Below are 14882 nucleotides of genomic sequence, written 5' to 3' on the forward strand. Positions count from 1 at the left end.
GTGAGATGAAACGTTTGCATGAAAACCAGTCAGCTCGGCAAACCAACCAACAACTCCAACCACAACCCGAGCTACAAATCTTTGCTAAAACAGTAAATGATCTTGGACTCATCGCAACATGGTAGAAGTTGAAGCCGCCATTAGACATAAGAAGAATGGAAAAGGCACAGGATTAGATGGGATTCCTGTAGAATGGAAGACCCTGTCAAAGACTGGCTGTTCACAGAACTGATTATAAATGTTTCATTGGTCTGTAAAGTAAAAAAAAAATTGGTATAATTGTACGATATGCACCCCCCCAGTAGTCAGAAGGAAATCGAGGAGTAAATATGCAGAAAGATCTCAGATATATGTAAGAATGATAGGGTTGTAGTAGTGGGGATTTTAGTTTTCCAAACATTGACTGGGACTGCCACAGTGTTAAAGGTTTGGATGGTGAGAAATTGTTAAATGTGTTCAAGAAAATTTTCTTTATCAATATCTAAGTGCTCCTGCTACAGAAGGAACAAAACTTGACCTTCTCTGGGAAAATAAGGCAGGGCAAGTGATCATAATTCTATTAGTCTTAAAAAAGTTATGGAAAAGGATAAGCCTTCCATAAAAGTTAAGTTCTTGATTGCAGTAAGGCAAATTTTAATCTTGAGACAATAACTTTCAAATGTTGATTGGAGTAGACAGTTCACAGGTAAAAAGACAACTGAAAAGTGGGAGGCTTTCAAAAGGGTGGTAGTTCAGAGGCATTAAATTCCTGATAGAGTGAAAGGTAAGGCTGGTAAGGTTAGGGAACCATGGATTAATAAAGATATCGATGTTCTGGTCAAGAATAAAGAAGAATCATATTAGAGATAGAAAACTGGGATTGAATGAATCTCTTCAAGAGTACATAGAATGTAGGGGCATTCTTAAGAGGGAAATCAGGAAGGCAAAGAGGGGATATGAAATAGTCTTGGCAGATAAGGTTAAGGATAATCCAAAGAGATTCTACAAGTACATTAAAGAGCAACTAGACAGAGAGTAGGACCCCTTAAAGATCAACAAGGTCATCTTTGTGTTGAATCTCAGGAGATAGGAGAGATAGTAAATGAATACTTCATGTCAGTTTTTAGTGTGCAGAAAGAAATGGAGGCTGGAAAATTCAGGGAAATAAATATTGATGTTTTGAAAACAGTTCACATTACAGAAGAGGAAGTGCTGGAGGTCTTCAGAAACATTAGGTGGATAAATCTCTGGGACCTGATAAAGTTATGCCAGGATGTTATGGAAGCATGGAGGAAATTGCAGCGTTCGTAGTAGAAATATTTCTATCATCCATAACCATAAGTGAAGCACCAGACAGAAGGAGGGAGGGTGGCTAATGTTGGGCCTTTATTTAAGAAAGGCTGCAAGGAGAAGCCTAGGAACTATAAACCTGAGAGTCTGATTTCAGTGGTGGGTAAGTTGTTGGAAGTGATTCTGAAAAATAGGATTTACATGCATTTGGAGAGGCAAGGAATTATTAGGGATAGTCAGCATGGTTTTGTGCAAGGAAAATAGAAAACTCATCAAGGCTGTGAGACACTAAAGTTGTAACCAAAAAGATTGATGAAAGCAGAGCGGTAAACGTTGTTTGCTTGGACTTCAGTAAAGCTTTTGATAAGGTTTTGTATGGTAGACTAATTAAGTAAAGTTAGATCATTTGGGATTCAGGGTGAGCTTGCCAATTGGATACAAAACTGTTTTTAAGGTGGGAGATAGAGGGTGGTAGTGGAGGGTTGTTTTTCAGACTAGAGCCTGTGACCACTTTTGTTTGTCATTCATATAAAAATGATTTGGATGAGAATATAGGAGGCATGGTTAGTAAGTTTGAGAATGACACCAAAACTGGCATTATAGCGGACAATGAAGGTCGTTATCTTAGATTATAAAGAGATCTTGATCAATTGGGTCAATGGGCTGAGGAATGGAAGATGGAGTTTAATTTGGATACACGCAAGGTATTGCATTTTGGTAAAACAAAGGAAGGGCTTATACAATTAATGGTAGGGCCCTGGTTAGTGTTGTAGAATAGAGAGAGACCTAGAGGTTCAGGTAAATAATTTGTTGAAATTTGCATCACAGGTAGGCAGGGTGGAAGGCATTTAGCATGCTTGCCTTCAGTGCTCAGGCCTAGGAGTTGAGACGTCATGTTGAGATTGTAGAGGATGTAGTTGAGGTTTCTTCTGGACTAGTGTGCGCAGTTCTGGTCACGCTGTTTACAGGGAGGATATTATTAAACAGGAAAGGGTTCAGAAAAGATTTACCAGGATGTTGCTGGGAATGGAGGGTTTGAGTTATAAAAGGTAGGCTAGATAGGTTGGGACTTTTTTTTCCCCCCCCAACTGGAGCTTAGGAGGTTGAGGCATGACCCTGTAGAGGTTAAAATCATGAAGGGCATTGATAAGGAGAATAGCAAAGCTCTTTTCCTAAGGTGGGGGGGCGTTCAAAACAAGGGAGCACATTTTAAGGTGAGAGGAAAAAGATTTAAAAAGGACATGAGGAGCAACTTTTTTTAAAACATAGAGAGTGGATAGTGTATGGAATGAACTGCCGGAGGAAGTGATAGATGCAGGTACAGTTACAACATTTAAGACATTTGGACAGGTACATGGATAGGAAAGGTTTAGAGGGATATGGGCCAAACACAGGCAAATGGGACTAATTCAGTTCACAAAACCTGGTCGGCATGCCGTATGACTCTATTAAATGTGCCTTGAAAATATTTAAAGATTCTGAATCCACTAGGTTTTCAGGAAGGGAATTCCAAAGACTTCCAATCATCAGAAAAAAAATGTCCGAGACTAGGGTCCTGAACTTAAACGTGGAGGTGCCAGTGTTGGACTGGGGTGGACAAGGTCAGAAATCACATGACACCAGGTTATGGTCCAACAGGTTTATTTGAGATCACAAGCTTTCAAAGCACTGCCCCTTCAAATAAGCCTGTTGGAGACTTCACCTGACACAGGGACTGTGCTCTGAAACCTTGTGATTTCAAATAAACCTGTTGGTCTATAACCTGGTGTTGTGCGATTTCTGACCCTGAACTTAAAGAAAGCTAACTTTGATGGTATGAGGCATGCATTGGCTAGGATAAGCTGGCCAAGGATACTTAAGGGGTTGTCAGAAAATAGGCAATAGCAGACATTTAAAGAACACATGGATGAACTTCAAAAGTTGTACATCCCTGTTTGGCATAAGAATAAAACAGGGAAGACAGCTATCCATGGCTAACAAGGGAAATCAGGGACAGTGTTAAAGGCAAAGAGGAGGCATATAAATTGGCCAGAAAAAGCAGCAAACCCAAGGACTGGGAGAAATTTAAAATTCAGCAGAGGAGGACAAAGGGGTTAACTTGGAAGGGGAAAATAAAATATGAAAGTAAGCTTACAGAAAACATAAAAACTGACTTCAAACACTTCTATAGATATGTGAAGAGAAAAAGACTGGTGAAAACAAATGTGGATCCCTTACAGTTAGAATCTGGTGAATTCATAATAGACAACAAAGAGGTGGCAGATCGGTTGAACAAATATTTTGGATCTGTCTTCGCTAAAGAGAACACAAAATTGGGAAGGGGGCAGAGGAGATTTACTGGGATGTTGCCTGGTATGGAGGGAAGGTCTTACGAGGAAAGGCTGAGGGACTTGAGGCTGTTTTCGTTAGAGAGAAGAAGGTTAAGAGGTGACATAATAGAGACATACAAGATGATCAGAGAATTAGATAGGGTGGACAGTGGGAGCCTTTTTCCTCGGATGGTGATGGCTAGCACGAGGGGACATAGCTTTAAATTGAGGGGTGATAGATGTAGGACAGATGTCAGAGGTAGGTTCTTTACTCGGAGAGTAGTAAGGGCGTGGAATGCTCTGCCTGCAAAAGTAGTAGACTCGCCAACTTTAAGGGCATTTAAATGGTCATTGGATAAACATATGGATGATAATGGAATAGTTTAGGTCAGATGGGCTTCAGATTGGTTTCACAAGTCGGCGCAACATCGAGGGCCGAAGGGCCTGTACTGCGCTGTAATGTTCTATGTTCTACGTTCTATGCTAGAGGACAGAAGGTCAAGCCTTAAAGGAGGAACTGAAGGTAATCCTTATTAGTCAGGAAATGGTATTGGGGAAATTGACAGAATTAAAACCCATTAAGACCACAGAGTCGGATGCTCTGCATCCCACAGTGCTTAAGGAAGTGCTCCTACAAACAATGGATGCATTGGTGATCATTTTCCAATATTCTGTAGACTCTGGAAGAGTTCCAATGGCCTGAAGGGTGGCTAATGTAGCCTCACTCTTTAAAAAGGAGGGGGAGAGAATATAGAACATAGAACATATAAAAGTACAGCACAGTACAGTACAGGCCCTTCGGCCCATGATGTTGTGCCGAACTTTTACCCGAAACCCAAGGTCTATCTAACCTCTACCCCTACCCTTATACTATCATCCATATGCCTATCTAATAGCCACTTAAATGCCCCTAATGAGGCCGACTCCACTACCCTCTCCGGCAATGCATTCCATGCCCTGACCACTCTGAGTAAAGAACCTACCTCTGACATCTCCCCGATATCTACCTCCTTTCACTTTCAAACTATGTCCCTGCGTAAAAGCTACCTCCACCCTAGGAAAAAGTCTCTGGCTGCCTACTCTATCTATACCTCTGATCATTTTGTACACCTCTATCAAGTCACCTCTCATCCTTCGTCGTTCTAAAGAGAAAAGCCCTAGCTCTCTAAACCTTTCCTCGTAAGATCTTCCCTCCATTCCAGGCAACATCCTGGTAAATCTCTTCTGCACCTTTTCCAACGCTTCCACATCTTTTCTGTAATGAAGCAACCAGAACTGGACACAATACTCTAGATGTGGCCGAACCAGGCTTTTGTATAGCTGGGGCATAACTTCACGGCTCTTGAACTCAATCCCTCTATTAATGAAAGCTAACACACCATACGCCTTCTTAACAACTCTATCCACCTGGGTGGCAGCTTTCAGGGAACTGTGAACATGAACCCCAAGATCCCTCTGCTCCTCCACACTGCCAAGAATCTTTCCGTTAACCTTGTATTCTGCTTTCAAGTTTCTCCTTCCAAAATGAATCACCTCACACTTTTCAGGGTTAAACTCCATCTGCCACTTCTCAGGCCAGCTCTGCATTCTATCAATGTCCCTTTGTAACCTAGAACAGCTCTCCGCACTATCCACAACTTGACCCATCTTCATATCATCCGCGAACTTGCTAATCCACCCTTCCACTCCTTCATCCAAATCATTTACAAAAATCACAAATAGAAGAGGACCCAGAACAGATCCTTGTGGTACACCACTCGTAACTGAGCACCATGTTGAATATTTTCCGTCCACTACCACCCTTTGTCTTCTAAGGGTCAGCCAATTCTGAATCCAATCTGCCACGTCTCCCTCTATCCCATGCCTCCTTACCTTCTGCATGAGCCTACCATGGGGAACCTTATCAAACGCCTTACTTAAATCCATGTATACCACATCCACTGCTCTACCTTCATCCACGTGTTTGGTCACCTCTTCAAAGAATTCAACAAGGTTTGTGAGGCATGATCTACCCCTCAAATCCAAAATGAGGAATTGTCAGGCTAACTGGCCTATATCAGTGATGGGGAAAATGCTGCAATTATTAAGGGTGTAATAACAGAGCTTTTGAAAAGCAGGGATAGAATCAGTCTAAGTCAGCAAGGTTTCACTGAAGGGAAATCATGCTTGAGAAATCTTCTGGAAATTTTTGAGGATGTGACCAGTAGAATGGACAAGAGTGAATCAGCAGATGTTGTGTATCTGGACTTTCACAAGGCTTTTGACAAGGTCCCACACAAGAGATTAGTAAGGAAAATTAAAGCTCATGGTATTGGAGATAACGTATTGACGTGGAAAGAGAACTGGTTGGCAGACAAACAGCAGAAAGTTGGAATAAAAGGGTCCATTTCAGAGTGGTCGTCAGTGACACGTGGGGTACCACAGGGTTCAGTGCTGGGATCCCAGAATAAGGGGTAAGCCATTCAGGGCTGAGATGAGGAAGACTTTCTTCACTCAGAGTTCTGAACCTAGGGAATTCTCTCCCACAGGAAGCTGTTTGTGCCAGTTTGTTAGATATTTTCAAGAGGGAGCTGGATGTGGCCCTTGCAACTAAAGGGATCAAGGAGTATGGAGAGAAAGGAGTGGGATACTGGTGATGCAGGCTTGAAGGGTCAAATAGCCTGCTCCTGCACCTATTTTCTATGTTTCAAAGTTTCATCTGTGTGTTAAATGGGTGATCTCTATTTTTAAACTCGGACCCCTGGTTTTACAAAATGTAACATCCTTTTGACATCGACCTGGTCAAATTGCCTCAGGATCTTATGTTTCAATTAAGTCAGGACACAAGCCTGACCTTTCCACACAAGGCAATCCATTCGTTCCAGGTATTAGTCTCCTAAACTTTCCTGAACTGCTTCTAACATATTTAAACATATTAAAACCCTTCTTTAGGTATGGTGACCAGTACCGTATGCAATACTCCAGATGCAGTCTCACCAATGCCATGTGTAACTGAAGCAGAACCTCTCTTCTCTTGAATTCAATTCTCCTCACTACAAAACATAACATTCTATTAGCTTTCCTGATTGCTTGCTGTACCTGCATACTAACTGTTTGTGACTCATGCACTTGGATACCCAGATCTCTCTGCATCTCACTTTCTCACCATTTAGATAATATGCTTCTTTTATATTCTTTCGACCAACATGGACAATTCGTGCTTTTCCACATTGTATTCCATTTGCCAGATCTTTGTCCATCACTTAACCTATCTATATTCCTTACAAGATCCTTATGCCCTCTTAACATCTCATTTTCCTACTTTTGTGTCATCAGCAAATTTAGCTACCACATCTTTGGTCGCCTCACCCAAATCATTACTATAAATCGTTAAGAGCTTAAGGTCCCCAGCAAAAACCTGTGTGGCACAATACTCGGGACCATCCTGTCAACCTGAAAGAAAACATTTCTTCTCAATCTCTTCTTTCCATTATACAGCCAATCTTCTATCCATGTTAATGTGTTACCCCAAAACATGAGCTTTTATTTTCTGCAATAACGTACCTTATCAAAAGCCTTCTGGAAATCTAAGTATAATACATGCACTGGTTCCCTTTTATGTATAGCATAATTTACTTCTTCAAAGAACTCAAATAAATCATACAGGTGCATTATTTCTCACCTGCCCTTGTTGCTTCCGTTCCAACACTCATTCTGCTCTGTCACACCTGCTGAACTGTTATCACTGCACAAGCTATGTGGAAGGGTCGACCAAAACTTCTTTGCCTTCTTAAGTTTTTCTTTTACATCCGTCACCTAAGTTGTGAATAAGTTTCCGTTTAAAATAAGATTGATCATTGGAAATTTTGGTTTTATACAAATCTGTATAATAAAATGGAGCAAACAGTTTCATAGAGGCAAGGTCTTCATAGCTTTAGCACTTGTGCCTCATGAATCATCAACTCTGAACACTGTCAAGTTTAGGAATACCAACAGCAATAAATACAATTACATGCTCAAACGGATGACATGGTGAATCTCTCTGTGCAGGATCAATAAGTTACACCCTCTTGGTCAGTACAATGGACGGCTAATTGGTAATGAAGAATTTAGCTGATAATTTAAATGTCTGATGTATGTTTTTTGGAGCTAAGTGGAAGAGATGATCATTCTTCTGTTGGTTGAGGTGAAAGATGTCACCACTGGGAAATGGAATATTTTAATTGATTGGCACATCAATTATCACACAAGCACTCCATGAGTATCGCTAGTCAGACAAATGTGGGACACTGTAGATGCTGGAAGCCTGAAATAAAAACAGAAAATGGAGAAACGCAGCAGATCTGGCAGCAACTATGGAGAGAGGAACAGAGTTAATGTTTCAAGTTTGATATGATTCTCGTTCAGGAAAAAATTCTACGTCTATTCCAAAGTCCATGTGCTACATATATAATTTACACATTATTAACAAACACTAACCCTTGGGGAACATCAATGTCTATCATCCTCCAGTCTGAAAAACATTTACCATGACTCACTTTTATATTCTTAAACCAAAATTTATCCAAGTTGAACACTGAAAGAACTGTGGATGTTGGAAATCAAACAAAAACAGAAATTGCTGGAAAAGTTCAGCAGGTCTGGCAGCATCTGTGGAGAGAAATCACAGTTAACGTTTCAGGTTCAGTGACCCTTTAGAACTCCATTAATAAGTTGACACAGGCACTCCTGTTTCATGAGCCTCAACCTTGTAAACCAGCCTTTTGCGGTACTTCATCAAAAGCCTTCTTAAAAATTCATTTATACAACACCCTATGCATTTCTTTCATCAATCTTCTAGTCAATTACAATTAGCTTTTTAGAAATCCATGCTGGTTCTCCTGAATTAACAATCACCAAGTACCTGTTGATTTTTTTTTCCTTGAGTACTTTTTCTAAAACCTCACCCACCTCGGAGGTTAAACTGCTCAGCCTGTTGTTATTAGGAATAGCCTTAGTGTTAGGGTTAAACTGGGGCGTCAGCCATCTGGACAAGGTGAGTTAGCTACTTTAAGCATAGACAAATGTATAGAGATAACACAGTGTGGAGCTGGATGAACACAGCAGGCCAGGCAGCATCAGAGGAGCAGGAAAGCTGGCATTTCAGGTCGGGACCCTTCTTCAGAAATGGGGGAGGGGAAGGGGGCTCTGAAATAAATAGAGAGGGGGATTGGGCTGAGGAAGATAAATGGGATGGTAATAGGTGAGTGCAGATAGGTAGTGGTGGGGATTGGTCAGTGGAGGTGGGAGGGGCGGATAGGTGGGAGAGAAGACGGACAGGTCAAGGAGGCAGGGATGAGAGGGAAGGTTGGTCTTGGGATGAGGCCGGGGTTGGGGAGATTTTGAAGCTAGTAAAGTCCACATTGAAACCATTGGGTTGTAGGCTCCCAATGCGGAATATGAGGTGCTGCTCCTCCAGTTTCCGGGTGGCGTTGTTGTGACACTGGAGAAAGCCCAGGACGGACATGTTGTCCAGGGAGTGGGAGGGGGAGTTGAAGTGGTTCGCAACTGGAAGGTGTTGTCATTTGTCGTGAACCAAGCACAGGTGCTCTACAAAGCGGTCTCCAGCATCGGCAGTTCTTACTATCTCCGACAAATGTACTGAAGTTGGCTATCAATTTTCACCCGCCCATTCATTACCTCTATCTCGTTTTTATGCTCATATTAACAGAATATTCTCTTATAAACACCAGTTAAAGTGTTCATTAAGTATTCTAGCCTTACCCTGTTCCTTTAAACATATTATGGGTGACTTTAATCTTCAAATAGATTTAGAAAATCAAATTGGCATAAATAGCCATAGAGAAGAATTCGTAGAGCATATTCAGCAGTTTTCACAAATGATATGCTGTGGATCCAACCAGCAATCAGGCTATTTTGAATCTGCTAATGTGCAATGAGGCTGGTTTAATAAATAGTCTCAAGAGCCCCTAAGGAACAGTAACCATAACATGGCAGAACTTAGCATTCAGTCAGAGAGTGAGAAATTCAGGACAATTGTGCTATACTTAAATAAGGGAAATTATGTAACAATAAGGGCAGCATTGGTTGAAGTGGACTGGGAAAGAAGTTCAATAGAAAAGATGGCTGAGGAACAATGGCAGGTACTGAAGAAATAGTTTACTACTTACAAAGTTATATCCCAGTGAGGAAGGAAGATTTTAGGGAAGGGGCAAACTGACCAAGGTTAATCAAGGAAGTCCAGGGTAATATCAAATTGAAAGGGAAAAAAAGAATGCAAAGATTAATGACAAACCAAACAATTGGGAAACTTTGAAAAACTATTAAAGCACAATCAAAAATAATACAAGGAGAAAATAAACTATGAGAATAAACTAGCAAGTAATAACTTTAAATACATGAAAGAACAAGGTCAGGTGTCCGATCTCAGTGAGAGAGCATTTCGGTGATAGTGATCACAACTCCCGGACATTCACTATAGTCATGGAGAGGGATAGGAGCAGACGGTATGGGAAAATTGGGGAAGGGGAATTACAATGCTATTAGGCAAGAACTACAGAGCACCAACTGGGATCAGATGTTCTCAGGGAAATGCACTATAGAAATGTGGAGGTTGTTTAGGGAGTAGTTGCTAGAGGTACTGGATAGTTTGTCCCACTGAGGGAGGGAAAGGATGGTAAGGTGAAGGAATCTTGGATGGCAAGACATGTGGAACATCTAGTCAAGAGGAAGAAGGAAGCAAGGATCAAACAGAGTCTAGAGGTCTAAAAAGTAGCCAGGAAGGAACTGAAAAATGGACTTAGGAGAGCTAAAAGGGGGTATGAGAAAACCTTGGTGGGTAGGATCAAGGAAAACCTCAAGGCTTCCTATACTTATGTGAGGAACAAGAGAATGGCCAGAGAGTGAGGGTAGAGTCAATCAGGGATAGTGGAGGGAACTTGTGTGCCCAGTCAGAGGAGGTAGTGGAGGTCCTTAATGAATATGTTGTTTTAGTATTCTCCAATGAGAGGGACCTTGACGTTTGTGAGGACAGCATGAAACAGGCAGATACGCTCGAACAGGTTGTTGTTAAGAAGGAGCATGTGCTAGAAATTTTGAAAAACACGAGGAAAGATAAGTCCCCGGGGCCAGACGGGATATACCCAAGGTTACTATGGGAAGTCAGGGAAGAGATTGTTGCTCCTTTGGCGATGATCTTTGCATCCTCACTGTCCACTGGAGTAGTACCAGAAGATTGGAGGGTGGCAAATGCCATTCCCTTGTTCAAGAAAGGGAACAGGGATAATCCTGGAAACTACAGACAAGTCAGTCTTAGTTCTGTGGTGGGCAAATTATTGGAGAGGATTCTGAGAGATAGTATTTACAATTATTTGGAAAAGCACAGTTTGATTAGGAATAGTCAGCGTGGCTTTGAGGGTGGCAGGTCATGCCTCTCAAGCCTTATTGAATTCTTTGAGGATGTGACAAAACACATCGATGAAGGTAGAGCAGTGGATGTGGTGTACATTGATTTCAGCAAGGCATTTGATAAGGTTCCACATGGTAGGCTCATTCAGAAAGTAAGGAGGCATGGGATTCAGAGAAATTTGGCTGTCTGGATACAAAACTGGCTGTCCAATAGAAGACAGAAGGTGGGTGTAGATGGAAAGTATTCAGCCTGGAGCTCGGAGACCAGTTCCGCAGGGATCCGTTCTGGGACCTCTGCTCTTTGTGATCTTTATAAATGGCTTGGATGAGGAAGTGGAAGGGTGGGTTAGTAAGTTTGCCAATGACACGAAGGTTGGTAGAATTGTGGATAGCGTGGAGGGCTGTTGTAGGTTGCAACGGGACATTGACAGGATGCAGAGCTGGGCAAAGAAGTGGCAGATGGAATTCAACCAGGAAAAGTGTGAAGTGATTCATTTTGGAAGGTCAAATTTGAATGCAGAATACAGGGTTAATGGCAGGATTCTCAGCATTGTGGAGGAACAGAGGGTTCTTGGAGACCACGTCCATACATCCCTCAAAGTTGCCACCCAAGTTGATAGGGTTGTAAAGAAGGCGTATGGTGTGTTGGCTTTCATTGGCAGGGGAATTGAGTTTAACAGCCGTGAGGTTATGCTGCAGCTCTATAAAACTCTGGTTAGACCACACTCGCAATATTGTGTACAGTTCTGGTCACCTCATTACATGAAAGATGTGGAAGTTTTAGAGAAGTTGCAGAGGAGGTTTGCCAGGATGCTGCCTGGACTGGAAGGAAGGTCTTATGAGGAAAGGTTGAGGGACCTAGGGCATTTTCATTGGAGCGAAGAAGGATGAGAGGTGTACAAGATGATGACAGGCATAGATAGAGTGGATAGTCGGAGATTTTTTCCCAGGGTGGAAATGACTATTACGAGGGGGCATAATTTTAAGGTGATTGGAGGAAGGTATAGGGGAGATGTCAGAGGTAGGTTCTTCACACAGAGCGTGAGGTGTGTGTGGAATGCGCTGCCGGCAGTGGCAGTGGAGTCAGATGCTTTAGAGACTTTTAAGCAACTCTTGGATAGGCACATGGAGGATAGTAAAATGTAGGGTATGCAGGGTAGATTAATCTTAGTGGGATAATAGGTCGGCACAACATCATGGGCCGAAGGGCCTGTACTGTACTGTTCTATGTTCTATGTTCTAACAAGGAAATGGCAGAAAGTTAGATAAAAACTTTGCATCAGTCTTCATCGTAGAGGAAATTAATAGCATTACCGAAATAAGACATAATCAAAGTGCTAAAGTGGAGGTAGCAATAAATATAATTCCTATCATTCGAGAAAAAGTACTAGGGAAACTAATGAAGCTAAAGAATGATATGCTCCCTGGACCTGATGGATTGCATCCTAGGATTCTAAAAGAAGTAGCTACAAAGATTGTGGATACCATGGTGATAATCTTCCAAGAATGCTGAAATTCTGGAAAAGTCCTAGACAATTGGAAAACAGCCAATGTTACACCCTTAAATGTGGAAGAGAAGGCAGCAAAAAAAAAAACGTAACTATAGGCCAGAGATAGTAGGAACTGCAGATGCTGGAGAATCTGAGATAACAAGGTGTAGAGCTGGATGAACACAGCAGGTCAAACAGCATCAGAGGAGCAGGAATGCTGACGTTTCGGCCCTAGACCCTTCTTCAGAAAAAAAATTTCTGAAGAAGGGTCTAGGCCCGAAACGTCAGCCTGCCTGCTCGGCCTACCATAACTATAGGCCAGTTGGCTCAACATCTGTTATTGGGAAAATGTTAAAAATCTATTATTAAAAAATGTAAGGACCAAAGCATTTAGAAATAGGTCATATAATCAAACAGAATCAGTATGACTTCACGAAGGGAAATCATGCCTGACAAATTTATTGCAACTCTTTGAGAACGTAACAAGCAGGATAGATATAAAAGTGAACCAATAGATGTAATACATTTGAATTTTCAGAAGGCATTTGATAAGATACTTCATGAAAGCCAACTTAATAGAGGTCCATAGTATTGGAAATAGTACATTAACATGAATGGAGGATTGGCTAATAGGAGAGAGAGAATTGGGATAAAGTAAGTATTTCAGGATGACAACCTGTAACAAGTGAAGTACTGGCACCACAATTATTAGTGTTTTGTATGATGGCAATGAATGTACAATCAACATGTTTGCGGACGACATAAATAAAAGGTGGGCAGGCAAGTCATGAGGATGATACAGAGTCTACAGAGGGATAAAGAAGGTTATGCAAGTGGGCAAAAATCTGATAAATGGATTATAATGTGGGAAAAGGTGAGGTTATGTATTTTGGCAGGTAAAGAACTACAGGATATTACTTAAATACAAAGAAATTGCAGAAAGCTGCAGCACAGAGGGATTTGGGGCATGAATCACAAATTCCCTGGTAATAGGGAAGTCAAACAGACTGCCAGCTTTTATTTCAAAGGGAATGGAGCATAACAAGAAGGGAGTCTTGATGAAACTATGCAAGGTACAGTTAGACCATACCTAGAATACTGAAGTGTTTTGGTCCCCTCATCTAAGAGATAACAGCAACGATGCATATGTGGAATAAGGTCGCATATGTCATGGTATCATTGAATGATGTATCTGGCTAATTCTTCTTCCTGTCCCTATTAGTGCTTAGTTTTGAAAGGGCAACGTTTTCTCAAACCTTCTGTTCCAGCCATTTTATAGGATTATTCTGAAACAAATGAGTTTGTAGTCAGCATTGCGATTATTCCTTGACTGATGCAAACCTGCCAAGTGTGTGTAAATGGCTTCGTTGACGCTTGATTTTTGGTCTCTGATGATGTGTCATCAGTATAAATGTTCTATTATCATTGTTATGCTAGGCAAAGACTATTTCCTTGATTTGTGCTGTATTATAATTATTAGCTCTGATTTGGAATGCTGCAACACCAAGGGATGTGGGGGTACACACACACGAAACACAGAAAGCTAGCACATGGGTGCAGCAGGTAATCAAGAAAGCTAATGGAATTGTGAAATGGGACTGATAAGGAGTATTTACTAAGAGGTCGAATGGTTTGCACAAAAGGAAGGACAAAGTGACTCCAGTGGTTAATACCAATTCGATGAAATCATTAAGTTACACAAACGACCAAAAATTCAGTGTACTGATAGGTTGCACCAGCTTTTCTGCTATTACTTTTCAGAGAGCAGCATTTAATTTAGATACGATCAGGTCCTATTCTTCTTTATTGACTATTCTTGACAGCAGAAAAACACAAGCTGAATTAAAATAATCCTGATTTTTAAACATTGAAAGCTGGCCGTTATCCTTGAAATGAAGGGAGAATGTACTATAGAATTTGACAACCATGTGACACATTTGGGAAAAAGCGTTCCAGACCAGGATCTTCCAGAAACATCCGATGTCTTGTTCATTTGCCGAAAAGGTGAAAACACACCTAACCTGACTGGTAATAGGACGGTCCACCATACCTTTCTTGAATCTGGCAGTTTGGAGGGCAGTGTAGGGCATGGTATCTGACATGAATATCCTCAATATTCAAGAATTAAGCTGAAGAACTGAACCTAGGGTGGAGTGTGGCTAATTTACAGTGTAATTAAATTTTCTTCCCACCTCCATGCCCACTGGCTGTGGGACTGGAGACTCTGCCCCAAGAAGCATACCTCTTCTTAAAAGTAAATGAGTTCTACTCTGCAGTTCTTTGTTCCATATTGTTTCTTACTGTGACAATGTTCTCTATTTATCATTGGACTTCTCTTGAAGACACAAGGAATGTGCAGACAACTAGTGATATATTTTGACCTGAAAACAACAAATGCTGGAGATCACATTGCGTCAGGCAGCATCCA

The 14882-nt window shown here is 41.4% G+C and overlaps 1 protein-coding gene across 1 annotated transcript in view; it reads right to left on the bottom strand.

Moving 5' to 3' along the window:
- The window catches only part of gpc4 (glypican 4), a 97192-nt gene that overhangs the window by 25155 nt on the left and 57155 nt on the right, over nucleotides 1-14882 (bottom strand). Inside the window, exon 6 of the mRNA XM_048605431.1 lies at nucleotides 7240-7373. Within this exon, the coding sequence (XP_048461388.1) occupies nucleotides 7240-7373 (134 nt within the window). The remainder of the gene's footprint in view (nucleotides 1-7239; nucleotides 7374-14882) is intronic.

The sequence above is a fragment of the Rhincodon typus genome, chromosome 14, assembly GCF_021869965.1.
Source record: "Rhincodon typus isolate 14 chromosome 14, sRhiTyp1.1, whole genome shotgun sequence".
Classification (NCBI taxonomy): domain Eukaryota; kingdom Metazoa; phylum Chordata; class Chondrichthyes; order Orectolobiformes; family Rhincodontidae; genus Rhincodon; species Rhincodon typus.